We start from the raw sequence: 17,999 nt of genomic DNA, 5'->3' as shown, positions 1-17,999 counted from the left end.
TTTCAATATTATTACTATTTATAACCACATTTGTTAGTCACTCACATTTCTGGGACAGTGGGAGAGGGGTAAAATCTCTTGAACTACAGATTTAAGCACCATTTCTTAGTTACACTTTTCACATTTCATCTAAATCAGCTCACAAATTCCGACCAAAAGTACTCATGGTCAAGAACGCCTGACTTTGACGACTTTAATGTCTTCAGCTGAGTCCAGTATACAGTCTTTTTCCCGGTAGTGAGACAGCAGTCTTCTCCACAGCTCACTGCAGTTCAGTAAGTGACGATTACCTGCAAAATATAAAGAACACTTGAACGTTAACTGCTGATGGTTAACCAATTTTTACAACTTTTCCAGTTATAATTAGATTCAGCTCTAGTGTTTAGCGTAATAAATTTTTAAAAGTGGATATTGTAGAGAATTTGGGTGTATTCGTTTGAAATTGACGGACAGTAACTTCATCTCTTGGTGATATTATATATCTACATCTAACTATCTATTATCTTGTAAATTTCCCTCTGGAATTAAGTGACCTGTCTGTCTAATTCATAACATATTACAAGCCCAGAGGAGAGTCCCTTCCTGAATGCACCTCCTTGGGCCTCCTCCATTTTTTAATTTTTTTTTCCCCAAAAATGGCTTTTCATTGACGCTCTGAAGATTGAGCAGTATTATGGACTTGTGAAGCCAGATGAGATGTACTTGTAATTTTGGGCTTTGTAAATATTTTATATGGGTCATACTTTGGGAACTAAGAGGCCCAGACCTGTTCAAATTAATAAAATAACATTTTTGTTAATTGGATGTGCTGTTCTGTAAAGAAAACATGCTGATGGTTTGAAGGAAAAGCTGACTAAGCACTCGTCTGCTGCACTAACAGGGAAACTTTAAGTACATTTAAAAGTTTAGTCAATGTAACCATAACAGCTTATTCATTAGAGTGCAAATTAACCCAAAGATGGGCATAATTAATTCATCAAGTTTTGTCTCCAGTTTACTACATCGGCACACGACATAGAATCATTTTGTGACCAGTCACTTCTGCGTATTTATTATTGTTTAAGTGTCACACTTTCTGCTGCTGGTAGTACAAAATATTAGCCTAGGATGAAAATTCCTCTGTGTAAATGCTGAACTTAACTTACATCAACACTTCTGAACTTAGGTCAGTACCAAAATATTTACCACCAGGTGGACTGGATATTAAAAATTGCTCGAATGTATAAATTAGTGTATGCATACTGTCCTGTGATAGACTGGTATCCTGCCCACTGTGACCTCATTACTGAAGTTACAACTATCTGCATTGGTGTGAAATCAAGGTTATTTCTGGTGGATATTTTCTTTGTTGTTTTACCCAGAATGCAGAGTCCGTCCTGAGCACGCGTGATAGTGACGTTGACCTGGTTTGGGTCTGTGGTGAAGCCAAGTTTCTTCCCCAGCCACCCTTTGCTGGTGTACGACTCTTTTTCTATCTCAGAACGTGTACAGGAACGGACTGTAGAGACTATCACATAACGCCACTCGCTCCCTAGACACACACACACACACACAAACACACACACACACAAACACACAGCAAACATTATCATGCATATATTTACAGCATGATAACCCTCTAATCTGATATTATGGGATTCAGTACATCACATCTGCTTAACTTGGCTTTTCAACGATTACACTTAGTCTTTATTAGTTTATCAGAACAATGTAGAAATACTGTTGTTTCTGAATTTCTCCAGCTTAAAAAACTAATGACATCATTATCTTATTATCTTAATCCAAAATAACTTAACAAGATGACTATTTCAGATCTTAGCCCTGTGCATACAATTCACAGATGTGTACAGACTTTAGAGCTACACTACCATTCAGAAGTTTGGAATCACTCAGAAATAACATTGCTAGCTTATACATATGCTAGCTTAACAATAACCTTGGTAGCTTGATCAGAAATACAGTCTAAATATTGTTCATGTTGTAATTGACTATTATAGCTCCTGATTTTTAATGGAATATCTACAAAAGCATACAAAGGCCACTTTTCAGGAACCTGTGTTCCAGTGGCACATCATGTTAGCTAATCCTATCATGTTAAAAGGCTAATTCATCATTAGAAAACCTTTTTGCAATTATGTTAGCACAGTTGAAAATCGTTGTGCTGTTCAAGGAAGCAATCAAACCAAGCTTCTTTGGGCTACTTGAGTATATGGAGCATTAGCAGTTTGATTATGTTCTTGAAATGGCCAAAAAGGAAGAGCTTTCTTCAGAAACTTGTCAGTCTCTTATTGGTTTGAGCAATGATGGCTATTCCATGTGAGAAATTACCAAAACCTTGAACACTCCCTTCACACAACAGCACAAACTGCATCTAACCAGGATTGAAAGAGAAGTGGCCCTGGTGCACAACTGAGGAAGAGGACATTAGGGTCTCTAGTTTGAGAAACAGACGCCTCACAGGTCCACACCTAGCACCTTTATTAAATATTACCCGCAAAACACCAGTCTGATCTTAAAAAAGATGGTGGCAATAACACGCAGTGGCCACTCCAGATCCGAAAGGTGCTATTTTTGTTTCTTGGCCCGCACATGGACATTGAACAACCGGTGTTCATGTCTACCATCGCCAGATACTGCTACAGTATAGAAATCATCCAATCATCCTGCACAATGATCTCCTGGAGAAGCTACGTGATCTTGGCTTGCTGCGGGGACCAGGCCTCCAGTCCTTGGCATCTGATGCTGGTGGCCGGTGAAGGGAACATTGTAAGCAGCTTGCAAGGAAGCGGAAGCACGGCGAGAGGGCGGGGGTTCATGCTAGCCCAAAAACAAACCCTAGCCGGTCAGCTCTCATGTCCATCCCACTCTCCAATGTCTGCACCCTGGACAATAAATTGGACTACATCTGACTCCAGCAGACTACCCGACGTGAGTTTAGAGACTGCTGCGTCTTTGTTTTCACAAAGACGTGGCTCAGTGACAGAGTTCTGGACGCCGCCGTTCAGCTAGACGGGCTAGCATCATTTCGCGCTGCAGCTCTGTGCCGTAAGGCTCGTGGTGGTGGCTTTGTGTGTTTACATCAACAAGGAATTGTGCAAGAACTCGCTGCTAGCTTCTAGTTACTGCTCATTGCTGGTGGAGTTTGTGACTGTTAGATGCAGACCATTTTATTTACCACAGGAATTCACCACTGTCCTTATAATCGGAGTGTACGGTACATTCCCCCATGTGCTAATGCTAAGGAGGTGCTCTGGGAACTGTATGGGGCTATTAGCAAACTGCAGAACACACAACACACACATTATTTTTAATCTTGTCAATGTTTTGACTATATTTTCTATTCATTTTGCAGCTTGAGTTTTCATGGAAAATGTGAAATTTTCAAACTTTTGAACAGTAGTGTGTTTTGTGTGAGGTAGTGATAGGAAATTCACCTTGGCTCTTCATAATTGTACAAACACTGACATCCTGTATGGCCTGATCTTTCTTCTGCGCCAACATCTCCTTGATTTTAGACATCTGTGCATTGTAGGGAGTCAGAATGGCAATGTCCTCTGGTTTCACACGAGACTGACTGATTAACAGATTTGCAACCCGAACCTGATTAGCGTAACAATGAAACAGAGAATGGTGATGAATGAGTGTGTTTTAATAACTGCTAACTCTCTTCTTTCGAAGAAATTTGCATTGACTATGCAGACATCAGTCTTCATCTTACCGCTTGCTTTGCCTCCAGTTCATTGGCTACTGAATGTTCATTTCCAGCTGCTGTGGAAACTGCTAAACTGATCTCTTCTCCTTCAACATGACCAAATAGGATAGCAGTTTGTCTGTTATTTTTGTCAAGCAGAAGGCAGGTTCTTTGCTTAGTTCCAGTCTTCAGTTTTCCACCATAAAATTCATTTGAGGGGAACTCACAGATACTCTCATGCTACAGAAGACAAAAAAATGTTTAATGTCTTTTTGGCTTGATTTGTTTGATGGGGTAAATGAATTTAAAAGTTGTTTATCCATTTACCATTCTGTACTGTGTGTCCAGCATCAATGCCTGGTCCATGTATCGTTCAAAGAGGGACTTCTCCATGCCAAGCTCCTTCACACGGGCACATGTCACAATTGGCCGAATCTGTTTGTGGTCACCCAAAAGAACAATCTACGAAAAAAACATCTTATATAATCTAAAACTACAATTTTTTTAAAAATGCAGTCCCTTATATAGATTTCAACATGGTTTATAGCTCCAGTGGATTCAATCAATTATACAATGCTCTTTTATGCGTGCACAACACAAAGCATTACTCTAAAAGGAGTAAACACAAAAGATGTTCACATGATTTAGGATATACTGTATGGAAAACATTGGACATATGTGAGAAACTCAGTTTTACTTCACTGTCTCAAACTTGCGGTGTTCTCACCTGCTCGGGTTTATGTGAGACTAAAGGAATGAAGGCTTCCGGTTCTGTGGCCATGGCACACTCATCAATTAGGATCTGTCGGAAGTCCATGGTCTGCATTAGGATCGGTTTTAGAGCCGTTGAGCAGGTGCACAAGATTACATCATGCTTCAGGAGTTCGTGCTTCTGAGCCTTCTTCAGCACTTCCTTGTATCTATATACATTTTTTTTTATTATCAGTATTATATTTCTTCTTTACAAACACACACACACACACAAAATCAGAAAGTATTCAGACCCCTTAATTTTTCCTCATTTTTTTATTTTACAGCCTCACTCTAAATTGGATTGAATTTTATTCTCATTATTCTAGGGGCATCCCGCCCCTTTATGCAGTACTTTTTTTTTTTGACAAACCTTGACAGCGATTACTGCTTGAAGTCTTCTTGGGTATGCTTATCAAGCTTATCACACCTCCTATTCCTCTTTGCAGAACCTCTCAATCTGTGTCATGTTCTATGTTGAGGAACCCCAGGAACTCAGACACAGTCTCAATCTAGGTCTAGGTTGAAAACCTATTTGTTTATTAAAACATTTTATTAAATAGCTTTTCTCCTAGGTAACAGTACAGATCTGGAGGGTTCATGGGCATAGGCAGTTTTTGTATGTTTGGATGCTGTCACTGCTTTAAGTCCCAGGTTGTCTGTGTTGCCACACTCTCTGTCTGTTTATGCTGTCATAGCTAGTACTGCTGGAGTCCCTGTTTGCACTCTGATCACGTTTGCACTCGGATATACGTGAGCATGAATGAATTCATCTGGGTCACTAGAAGGGAACAGAGAACATCCCAAACTCCACATCTGGGAACATAGATGAGTGTGCAATGTACCATCCTGCTTGCTAGTGTCCATTCACACGTTTCCAGGGATGTGGACAAAATTCAACAAGTTCTTACTTTGCTAACCAGAAGAGTGCTCACCTTGGCGATCAGAACCTTTGAACCACTAATGCTCAACCAGACCTGTGCTCTGAGAGAGTTTTTGATCACTCTGAATCTGGGAAGGATGCTGGTGCTCAAACAAGGTAGGCAAACTGCTGCTGACTATGCACTAACATTTCATCCTCTTGCTGCAGACAATGGATGGAATGAGCCAGCTCTGAAAACAGTATACAGACAAGGCCGCATTGAGGAGCTCTAAGCAGAACTAGCATGCAGAGATGACAGTTTCCTTCAGTTTGTCCAACTGCCAATTTGGACCAACAACCAGCTCAGAGCCAGTAAACAGGTATTTTGCACATTGAAACTTTCTCATTTATAATCACAAAATCCTCCAATAATCCATTGTTCTAGGTTCTCCCTGGCTGTCAACTAAAGATCCCCAAATATCCTGAAAAAAAGGTGAGCTAATCTCCTGGAGCCAAACATGCCTCTGTTTGCCTTGTCACTCCATGCACATACAAAGTCCTGAAACCCTGAGAGAAGTGGAGATCCCTGAACCTAAGTCCAAGGCCACCCAGTTACCTCATTATTGCCCTTGGGACTGCGCCATTGACCTCCTGGCAGGTACGATGCTCCCTAGGGGGGAGCATATCCTTTGTCACTCCCAGAGACTAAAGCCATGGAAGAGTATATTTCTGAGATGGTGGTGCAGAGCTACACTGCATCTAGCTTCTGGCTTCTTCTTTGTGGAAAAGAAAGATGGCAGACTTTGACCCTGTATTGATTATAGAGGGCTGAACCCAGCCATGGTGAAATATTGTCTGCTTCCGCTTGTCCCATCCACCATAGAACAGGTAAGGGGCCCGAGGAATTTCATCTAATTTGATTTGTGAAGTGCATACAACCTTTTTTTTGTATCACAAATGTTTACCACTATGAATATCTGGTAATGCCCTTTGGGCTCAAAATGCTCCTTCTGTCCTCCAGACCTTCATAAATGAGATTCTCAGAGAGTTCCTGAATCAATATGTGACTATTTTAGAAGATATCCTGATTTACTCTAAGTCTGAGACTTAACATGTTCAGCAGTATTCCAAAAACTCCTGGAGAATAATCTATATGCTAAACGTAAGTTTCTGGGGTACATTCTGGACGAGAACAGCAAGGCAGAGCAGGGTGTAGGCAGTCACATCCTGTCCGAAACTTCAATACTGATTTCTTGTTCGAGCTCAACATTTCACAACAGCTCCCATTCGTTGCTATCCTGACCCAGAACTCCAACTCATCATGATGGGTGATACCTTAGAGAGTGCGGGAAGGAGCAGTGCTGTCCCAACATGGAGGTAATCTAGCAAAGGTCTACCCCTGTGTGCTCTTTTTCAGGAAACTGACCCCATCTGAGAGGAACTACGATGTAGGCAAAATTTCAATTTCTAATTCCCATTGACCAAAAGAATTTGGGGAACATCAAATCAGCTAAAAGACTGAATCCTCCTCAATTTCACATTGACATATAGACCCGGCTCGAAAAATGGTAAGGCTGATGCCCTGTCTAAGTGCTCAAACTCACCCTGACTCTAAAAACATCATGTCTGATTCATGTATTGCAGCCCCAGTACACTGGGAGATTACGTCCAAAGAGCTCAATGCGAAGACTCATCACCACATCATAAAGACTCATCATAATTTGGAGGCCCCATTCACCCAGAGCCCTGAGCTACAGCCAGGTTAGCCCATGAATTAGTCTGGCTCTGCAGATGTGTCACTTCCAAATCATGTACAAACAACTGAATCTACCACAACTAAACTTTAATCAAGTAGTATAAATATCTCAACAATGCTTAATGGAAATGAGATGCACCAGAGATCAATTTTGAGTGTTATATCAAAGTCCAATTACCTGTCAAAATGTGAAATTTCTGAATTTGTTTTTTAAAAATAAATTTATATGACTTTGTGAAACCCTGTTTATGCCATTTTACAAAAGAGTAATCAATTTTATAAAGACTGTGTATATAGTATGTAATATAAAAACGTTATGTTTGTATGTAGCATAATAAAATAGGTAAAATATACAACACAAACACACACACTGTTATCATATTCTCCTTTACCTTCCAGTGTCAAATTCAACAGTGCCATCTTCAAAAGCTATTATCTCCTTTGCGTAGGGGTTTCCAGGTAGTCGCACCAAGTACATCAGAGAGATGTCTCTGTCAAACAGCAGAAGATATAGTTCAAAAACAATTTTAGCTATTACAATTTTTTGCAGTGTGAATTCCTTGTAGTTTCTAATGGATTCTGCACATTCTTTGCTAATTATAATCTGGCCTTAGAAGAAGCTATAATATTTATTGACTTTTGTATTGCTGTATATGATTTTCTTTTCACATATCTCAATATCCCTTGTCACCAACAAAGTACAGTGTCAATTTAAGTACCAGGAGTGGCAAAGAGAAATTATTCTGTATTATTCTGATATTTCAGCATGTGGCAAAAGGATAAATACACAGAAAATGGAGGAGGTTCAGATTAAACTTGTGTTTTGAAAAACAATGTTGATTTATATTACATTAATATGAGGTTATAGTTAATGTAGCTTTTTTAGGAGTGCAGCAGAATGATCTGTATTGCATGATCTGTATTACTGCAACAAATATCAGTCTGTATTAAGGATTAAATCAGAAGTGGGTGTGGACTAAACAGGAAAGTTTTTTTTTTAAATTGTGTGTGTCCAATTTGTGTTATCCCTATTATCCCCAATCTGCACAAAGCAAAAGTGTGAAAAATGTGCAGCCAGAACTATCTACAAAATCATGCATTTACAGTGCTGCTGCAAGTCAAAACTTTACGCAATGTAGATTATGTGAGTAGGGTAAATTATTACTCATAATTAAATTATTAGAATTTAAAAAAAATAATATTTCTATTAAACAGACAAATGGACAAAATAATCTCAGAAATAGATACAACTTGATGATGGTTGCTAGAAATAATAGAAGAAAGTGGTAGAACTCATTTGTGGCAAGAGAGAACACAGATAAAACACACAAAGATTAATAATAAGAAGAATGGTATGCATTAATATACAAAATATAAAGTAGGCATTCATCCACCTTATGAGATGATGGTGCAGCACTCTGAATTAGACTTTGGAGCTTCTCTTAGAGCGAGTGAACAGTCCCACTATGGAGTGGCAGTCTCTCCTGCAGACACTGAAGGTGAAGGAAAAGGGTGCTATGGCTATGTCTGCCCTCTCCATTCGTCTAGCGCCCTTGGCAGTCAGCTCGTCATTTTGGGTGTTCTTTGCTGTCCAGACTCCTTATTTAACAACCAGTCTCCAGGCATCCTGATCTTTGGCCACACTCTTACAGGTATCGATGCTGAGGCCAGTAAGCTTCATGTTTTTTTGCAGATATCTTTGGAGCAGAGGTGTGGTCGGCCAACTCGTCTTGCGCACTTGGCGAGCTCACCATAAAGCAGATCCTTTGGGATCCAGCTACGGTCCATGTGCCTGATGATCAGATGAGTCACCTCTGGCTAACAATGGCATACATACTGTGGATGTTTACATGTTGGAGGACCTCTACAGTTGTTCACACAGTCCTGCCATGGAATCTAGAGGATCCTTAAGGCAGCAGAGATGGAATCTGCTCAACCTCTTCTCATGTCTGATGTAGGCTGTCCAGGCCTTGCTGCTGTAGAGGAGTGTGCTAAGGATGCAGGCCTGATGAGCTGTCTGTTGCTCCACACTCTCTTGTTCAGTGTCGCCATGACAGCTGCAGCCTTGGCAATCCTGCTGGTTATCTCCAAGATGTTAAGTGACATTGTCAACCACCTCGAGAGTGTGACCGTTAATTGTGATGGTCGGAGCAGTGTCAACGTCCTGGGTCAGGACATTTCAATGACATTTTTCGTTGCCAGGCAATTTTCAGTGCCTGACTTACCAAACCTTTGTTTACTGTTTATGCTATTCTGGTTTATGACTTTGTTTGTTCCTAGTTTCATGAGTTTGGATTTGCCCTGTTTACATTGTTTGCTGATCGCCTGAATCTTTACCTGTTTCTGACCAGCCTTTTATGGTTTAATCATAAAGGTTTTTATAACATCATCCATTCACTCCGTCTGTCCAGATAAAGCACTCAGGAAGTGTTCTTGTGAAACTTGTTCCCTTACCCATGCCACAGCAACCATGATCCCACCTAGTGATCGATTTTATCACCGACCTTCCCGAATCTTTGACCCACGCTGTCATCAGGTGATTGTCGACTGGTTCTCTAAATACCTGTGCCTTATTCCATTGCCTGGCCTGCCTGTTGCCTTCGAAACTGCTGAGCTTATGTTTATGCATGTATGTCGATAATTTGGCATCCCTGACAACATTGTCAGTGACAGGGGCACTCAGTTCACATCTTGTGTATGGACCAGTTTCATGGAGAAGCTGGGAATCACAGTCAGCCTAACCTCAGGCTATAACCCACAAGCTAACAGGCAGGTGGAGTGGGCCAAAAAAGAGATCATTAGATTCCTGAGAACTTTCTGTGCTGAGAACCAAGAAGACTGGGCTTGGTTCCTCCCCTGGGCCAAGTATGTTCAGAACTCCTAACATCACTCTGCCACTGGGCTAACCCCATTCCAGTGTATGCTTGAGTACCAATCACCCCATTCCCATGGAATGCTAATCATACAGACTCCCCACAGTAAACAATAGGTTTGAGTGAGCAAGTGTGGGAGCACAATGCCACTGCAGGTTAGCCCCATCTTTCCATGTATCCCACCCAAAGCCCATCACACCAAGACCACTAGCCATGGATGTTGTCCCCAGCGACACCACCTGCACCCCTATTCAATTCAATTTTATTTATTTCAATTTTTTAAACCTGCCTATGTTGTCAAAACCATCCTCAACTCAGATCTTAAAGTACCTCATTGAGTGGGAGGACTATGGCCCAGAGGAGAGGTGCTGGATCCTGCCAAATGAAGTTCTAGGCCCCCTCCTATGTCAAGAGTTCCACACCAAGCACCCAGAACATCCTGGTCCTCAAACAAGAGGTGGGCCTCATAAAAACTATGCTCTCAAACTGAGCACCTGCACTTCCACGTTCACAGTCCCCTGATTACTAATTGCACACACACTCCACATCATGTATCACTGCCTGACTTACCAAAACTTTGTTTACTGTTTATGCTGTTCTGGTTTATGACTTTGTTTGTTCCTAGTTTCACAAGTTTGGATTTGTCCTGTTTATGTTGTTTGCTGATCGCCTGAATCTTTGCCTGTTTCTACTCTTGCTTAATTATTTGGATTGTTTACTGAACTCTAATAAACCTCACCTGCAACTGCAACTATATCTGCCACCTGACACACTTCAAACCTTGTCACTGAGGTTGGTTTTATTTGTCTGTCCACAAGTTCTCCAACACTTATTTATTATATTATTTATAATCATATTATTCTGTAACACTGCCCTTGACAAAACCATTCCCAAATTGTCTGTTCTTTCTTTGATAGTCCATCTCATCATGCATAGTTTCAAGCAAATCTTTTTTTTTTACCTGAGTACTTCCTTTGGTTTCTCATCACGGAGGGATCTGCGACAGAGCTTTAGTTCACTTCCAGGATATGGGTACTCCCGCATTTCCATCTGATCACAGTAGATCCGAAGAGGCTTAAGGACTCTTCTTAACTTCAACAACTGCTCTGTAGTACAGTAACAGATTCATAATTTTTTATTGATTTTATTGATGCTTCATTAACAGACCTGTCAAATTAAACTATCATATACTGAATGCATTTGACACCATATGGAGCAGACTAATTTATTTCTAAACCAGGAAGCATCACAAACTTTTCATAGACAGCCATAGATTATGAGCTATCTGAGTCACAGGAAGCAGCAACAACACGTAAGTTATAGAACAATTCACCTGCCACAATATCCACAGACTTGTTGGACGGACCACAGTACAGGATGCCACGCTTCTTTGGTGGTATATTCTTATTTAGAGATGCATCTTGTACCAGACTTGGTGGCTGGTTTGGACATTCCGCTTCAAGAGCGTTATTCTTCATGTGAAAGTGATATGTAATATGAACCCCAACCACAGTTTTCCCAGTACCTGTTGAATGGATAGATGTATAAAGGCTCCAAAAGTGAGATTTTGATACTGACCTCAAATAAGATTGTAGATTTTGTCAAGTTCTTCTATTAATAAAGTGTACCTGGTGGTCCTTGGATCACAGTGAAAGGATTTTTCAAAGCCTCCTGCACAGCCCTTTCCTGACTTTCATTCAACAGCTGCAGGTCCAGATTGTCATCCATGTCATCCACTGAATGTAGCTCTTCAGGTTCACCTAGTAAAACATTTGAACATAAACCTAGCGTTTTAAGTGATTTCAAGTGTACACAGTAGTGGTATGTAAAATAGACATACACCAATCAGCTATAACATTATGACCACCTGCCTAATATTGTGTTGGTGCCCCTTTTGCTGCCAAAACAGCCCTGACCCGTCGAGGCATGGACTCCACTAGATCCCTGAAGGTGTGCAGATCCTTTAAGTCCTGTAAGTTGTGAGGTGGAGCCTCCATGGATCGGACTTCATGGCCACCACACCCCACAGATGTTCGATCGGATTGAGATCTGGGGAATTTGGAGGCCAAGTCAACACCTTGAACTCTTTGTCATGTTCCTCGAACCATTCCTGAACAATTTTTACAGTGTGGCAGGGAGCATTATCCTGCCGAAAGAGGTCACTTCCATCAGGGAATACCGTTGCCATGAAGGAGTGTACCTGGTCTGCAACAATGTTTAGGTAGGTGGTACGTATCAAAATAGCATCCACATGAAGGCCAGGACCCAGCAGAACATTGCCTAGAGCATCACACTTCCTCCACCAGCTTGCGTTCTTCCCATAGTGCATACTGGTGCCATCTCTTCCCCAGGTAAACGATGCACACTCACCCGGCCTTCAACGTGATGTAAAAGAAAATGTGATTTATCAGACCAGGCCACCTTCTTCCATTGCTCCATGGTCCAGTTCTGATGCTCACATGTCCATTGTAGGCGCTTTTGGCAGTGGACAGGGTCAGCATGGGCTCTCTGACCGGTCTACAGCTACGCATCCCCGTACGCAGCAAGCTGCGCTGCACTGTGTGTTCTGACACCTTTCTATCAGAGCAGCTTTAACTATTTCAGCAGTTTGTGCTACAGTAGCTCTTCTGTGGAATCGGACCAGACGGACTAGCATTCTTTCCCCACGCACATCAGTGAGCCTTGGGCGGCCATGACCATGTCGCTAGTTCTCTGGTTGTCCTTCCTTGGACCACTTTTGGTTGGTACTAACCACTGCATACCGGGAACACGCCACAAGACCTGCTGTTTTGGAGATGCTCTGACCCAGTCATCTAGCCATCACAATTTGGCCGTTGTAAAAGTCACTCTGATCCTTACGCTTGCCCATTTTTCCTGTTTCCAACACATCAACTTCAAGAACCGACTGGTCACTTGCTGCCTATCATATCTCAACCCTTGACAGGTGCTATTGTAATGAGATAATCAATATTATTCACTTCACCTGTCAGTGGTCATAATGTTATGGCTGATCGGTGTACATCAGCATGTAAAATAGACAAACATCAGCATGTTTTTTTTGTTTTAAAAAAATAAGAGCCATACTAAGAAAGATAAGATTTAGTTAAGATAAAGCTTACTGGAAGCATTGAAAACTGTCCCGGTTGCAATGCTCTTCACCAGGTCATTAGCTCTTTTTATGTTTTCTATGGCATGTTCATATTGCCTGAAAATGAATAATAAATCAATAATCAAGCATGCAGTATGTTATTCACAATAGAATAATAGTTACATGACAAATTCAGTTTCTTAATCATTATCAAGTATATATTGTGCAAAAGATCATATAATTATAAGATTTTGAGATGGTACATCACATACACATATGGAATTTTCTTTGGAATGACCTCTACAGTGAACTTTGTTTCCTTCTTTTTAAGTTTAGGTGGAATATTTGTCATATTTTGGTGGATTATTTGAAAATTTATTTGGATGATTGGTGATTTTAAATTTGTCTTCTTTTCCTTTCCTTGCTTTTGTGTTTGAGATTTGGTAGGTACACCATGGGCAACCCATGTAAAGGGCAGCGCGTTCTGCAAATCAGAAAGACCAGAGCCATTGCACTGTGTTGCTTCTGTCTCTTCCTCTTTTTCAGTACATGGATCCCTCAATCTGATGCACAGGTAGCAGTTTGTTAGATCAAATTCCAGAGACCAGTCTTTTGTCTGTGTTTGTGTCATTTTAAAGAAACCTTTGAGAGACGTCTCTGTGGTTCCAGTCCATGTTATAGTCACATCTTCAAGAATCACACTATTATTTTCTTCCACAGCATTGTAAGCAGTGTCCATTTGACAGAGTTTTCCCCAAATTTCCTGGTACTCCTTATAATCCCAGTATTCTGTTTTGGATGCATGACATAATGTGTCATCTGTGGTGGTGAAACACTTGATTGGGTTTCTTGAATGCTCCAAACAGACCTCAAAGAATGCACTGACAGTGAGGAGATTTACTGCAGGCATTGTTGCCCCATTGACTACTTCTGATCCAAGCTGCACTTGTAGCACTTCTTCTAACTTGAGTTCCATTTTCCACTCTGTAAAATGATTCTGCCCATTTGGACCAGCATTTGAATTTACCATAGATTTTATATTATATTCTTTTACATCTTGAAGGTACTCACTGACCTTAGCCCAGTCTTCAGCTTTAACTGCAGACATAATTTTGGTCCAATTTTTAACTGAGATTGGGATTACATTTTTGTTGATCTCTGACTGAGGCTGTGGCTTGTTGGTCTTACTAAATGAATACACTCTTCTTTTCCAGTTGAGAGTGCAGGAATTATTTTGATGGTTGTACTCTGGCTGCTCAACTACTTTTAGGTCTCTGTACTTGATCATCAGCCATGACACTCTGTCAAGAGGAATTGAGGTAATAAATGCATGTTCTTTTGGAGAAAGCTGGTCCACTACTGCCAGTTTGGTCACATCTCTAGAACAAGATTTAGTGGCATTGATGAATCTTAATGACTCCAAGTCAAAGTCTTCAGTACAATCACATTCATCACAGAACAGATCAATTTCAGCCTTCGTGTAATCCATGTCTAGTTGGTACTTTTCAGAGAGCACACTGTGGAGAAGCCTCTGAAGTATCAGGTCTAAATAGCGTCTCATAGGGGATGAAGCCCATGTGTATGCATTGAGTTGCAAGTCATAATGTCCTAACTTTGAGGACAAGTTGGAGCATGACCTCAGGATGATAGATTTACTTTGAATTTCCTTGAATTCTTTTGCCATGTGACATAGTGTAGGATGGATTTCATCCGATATAATAAGATGAACCAGCCTGTGGTAATCTCTTTTCTGTGCCAAGGCTTCCATTTGCTGGAACACAGGTGTCAAAACTTTAATGAACATCTCTGCTTTGGTTTCTTCAAATCCTGTCCCTGCAACTTCACAGATTTGTGAGAGATAAGGAGAGAAGGGCAGTTGCATAGAGTACTTCATTTTAAACTGCTCAAGCAGTCCAGGCTCTGGCTTGAAGTTGCATCTTAGTGGGGTGAGATCTCTTGTTAGGTCTTTGGAGATGAGTTCTTCAGCCACTGCACTGTTGTACAAATTCATTAGCTCTTCCACCATGCAGTGGGCCCTGCTGTCTCCTTTTCTTTGTCCACTGCTCCAGCTCCCCTCCAACCTGAACTTTCTAAGTACCTTGGTAAAGCAATAGGCCACAGCAACACAGTCTTCTACACAGGAAAAATTAAGAGGTGCCTCATTATCATCCAAACAACGCTCTTGTATTATGTTGTCTGCATCTTCATATGATAATCGTGTGTCAGACCTTATGCGGGAAAGAATAAAAGAGCTGGACTCTATCATACTGGTCTCCTTGTTAATCATTATTACCAAGGATATGGCCTTTCGGGTCTCACCCGGGAGTAAGCTTACTTCAGAGCTTGCTTCTCGGGAAAGCATGAAAGCTGGAGTTGCTTTCACTTCAGGGGGAGGGTGAAATGTCCTACCTTGCTTCTTTGCAAATATATCCTCCTCACTGTCTTTCCTGATGTAACTTGCTACATCAGTAATGTGAATAGCAATCATATATTGTTCTCCCTTGTCAGTCAGACTAAAGGCATCATCCAAGTCTTGAGCTTCACTGGAATCTATAGTAAAAGTTAAGTGATTGCGGAAATCCTCTCTTTTTTCATATTCCTCTTGGTCACATCTTGGTTGGAAAGAGGGAGGATTGTCTTTAATGCCACATTCTAGTTTCAGAAATTCATTAAAATACTCTTCCTGTGAGATAACTTTTGTAACCGCTCCAAGAGGATACCTACGATTCTTTTCCCATTTCAGCACCTTGACAACTAATAGTTGATCCTCAACTATGTCTATATATTTCTTAGTGAACCAGTATCCACTCTGGGGATTGAGCTTTCGTATTTCTATTTTGTCTGGCTCTTTTTGAAGGATGCATATCCTGGTCATGTTGTTCTTGACAGGTGTAACTAGTCGTTTACGTCCTTCCATCCTACAGATAATGGTACAACATTCTTCAGATCTTTGCATCAATCCGACTACCTTCCCTTTCAATGATTCACCTTGATGTGGCTGAAGTTCTCTGCTCAAGATCTGAACACAAACCTGATCACCAGGAAAAGATCTGCCCACATAATCTCTTCCACTGATGCAGATGACAGAGGTTGGATCATTGAGAGGTTTGGCATATGCCAGATCATCTCTCTCCATTTTAAGTTTACAGCGTTTGAACTCGTGAGGTTTGGTAGTCAACATTTCTTCCAGTTCCTCCTGACTGTGTTCTTGCTCAAACACAGATTCCCACTGGAAAGCTCGGATTGAGTGCTTAAAAAGGGCCTCGTGGATTTCTAAGGTTTCCTCAGGAGTTGTTCTCCTACAAGAAGACACATTTGCCTTTTTAGAATTTGATTTTGAGGACTTAGTTTGTCCTGGAAACAGTTTATCCCCCATAGTTTGTCCTGGAAATACACAAAAGACAGTTCAGTAATTGTGGCCTGCTATCAAATATATAAAACATTAATTCAAAAGTGTGCATTTAAAAAATATCATCTTATTATATTGTACAATCTACAAAAAAAATGAAGTTTGTTATGTAATACATACGACTGGTCAGGAGATTTTATACAGAGCACAAAGAAATCAAATCCATGACAATGAGCTAGCAGTAACTATTATGTATACTACTGAAGGAGCTACAATTAAACCACTAAGGAATGTGCTGTGTGTGCCGTGGATGTGATTAAATTAGGCAGTCAAATACAAGGATGAAGGTTTTTGTTCAAAACAGCAAAACTGTTCTCATGAAAAAAAAAAGTTTGTCATTCAATTTCATTCAAAATTCCATATACATTTATTTGCAAAATATTTTTTATAAACAGTCACTGAATGTCAAATAAATAATCACCATTTCCAAATAATTTAATAACGGCCCAAAAAAAACAAATCACTAATCACAGAATCACTAATCACTGGGTGTGTTCCAGTCGAAAGTGCTAGAAGTCCGCACAACACATTGCCAAATGCAAATAGTGATGAAACAATGAATAAACAAATTAGTGAACCACTGGGAAGGACAGATTGTCAAAAGGTATCAAGCAAAAGTTGGGCAAGGAGTAATTACAGAGTGAAGTAAGGAGTAATTACAGAGTGAAGTAAGGAGTAATTACAGAGTGAAGTAAGGAGTAATTACAGAGTGAAGTAAGGAGAATATTATACTGAGCTAATTATACTGTAATGTAAGTTAGTCTTCCCAATACAATATAATGTTCTGTGCTTAGTAACTCTCTACAACAAATTACTTACGATCATTAAAAAAAACCAAAACATCTATTATTAACCCCTTATCTTATTTCCAGTGAAAAGAAAAAAAAAACCTAACTTTTATTCATGACAGCAAATGCAAAGATAAACAGGAAAACTTTACGCACCTCACTGATTGTTTTGCTCTTAAGAATGCGACGGCAACTCCATCAGGCTGAAACATTTGTATGAAACATGATATCACTCCTCCCTCTAGTAAGGTGCACATGACTTAACTCTTTCGCTCCGTATCGTAAGGCCAGATTCAGAGCTGGTGACTTAATTTCAAAGTTATGTCAATATTTACATGGAGTTGGGTTACGCAGCTGTTTAACTTGATTTTCTGGGCGATCACGCCTCCGAAGTGGCCAGATTTTTCTTGAGTAGCGGTGTCCAAGATGAATTTTTTTCAATAGCATCTAGAGCACTGGCTTGAAACACAAGCACTTGGGGGCTAGAAAATGTGGACTGTAGAAGTTTTTTTAATTTTGCTCTTAAATTCTCTCATATTACATTTGAAACATGAGAGAATGTTAAAATAAAAAAAAGACCAATACAAGAGTCTCTGAAAAATTGATCACTGAAAAACTGGTTTGCCTTCACAGAAATTGGTTTAGAATGGGAATGGACATATCACGTTGGTGTATATTCATGTATTCACAGTAATCACAGAAATGCTTGTAATCATCTTTCAGGAAACAAAAGTTAACAAGGTATTTTTATACTGTAGGAAGAGCTCGAACCAGGAAATCCC

General features: G+C 40.4%; 1 protein-coding gene across 2 annotated transcripts; it reads right to left on the bottom strand.

Moving 5' to 3' along the window:
- On the bottom strand, positions 1 to 17,264 carry helz2a (helicase with zinc finger 2a). 2 transcript variants are annotated; one of them, XM_034308615.2, is made up of 12 exons: positions 13,293 to 17,264; positions 13,052 to 13,137; positions 11,561 to 11,692; positions 11,266 to 11,457; positions 10,894 to 11,038; positions 7,452 to 7,550; positions 4,419 to 4,611; positions 4,019 to 4,153; positions 3,719 to 3,931; positions 3,435 to 3,600; positions 1,358 to 1,531; positions 1 to 290 (listed from the first exon to the last, which is right to left on the bottom strand). In XM_034308615.2, the coding sequence occupies exons 1-12, from the start codon at positions 16,394 to 16,396 to the stop codon at positions 169 to 171; spliced, it is 4,761 nt and encodes a 1,586-aa protein (XP_034164506.1). In that variant the 5' UTR covers positions 16,397 to 17,264; the 3' UTR covers positions 1 to 168. The 2 variants fall into 2 exon arrangements, with proteins under 2 accessions (XP_034164506.1, XP_053094334.1); XM_053238359.1 differs by lacking the exon at positions 1 to 290 and having other exon boundaries at positions 609 to 1,531.
- Positions 17,265 to 17,999: the final 735 nt, after the last annotated feature.

The sequence above is a fragment of the Pangasianodon hypophthalmus genome, chromosome 11, assembly GCF_027358585.1.
Source record: "Pangasianodon hypophthalmus isolate fPanHyp1 chromosome 11, fPanHyp1.pri, whole genome shotgun sequence".
NCBI lineage: Eukaryota > Metazoa > Chordata > Actinopteri > Siluriformes > Pangasiidae > Pangasianodon > Pangasianodon hypophthalmus.
Note: the sequence above shows the minus strand (reverse complement) of the source record. Positions and strands in the feature narration are given on the sequence as shown.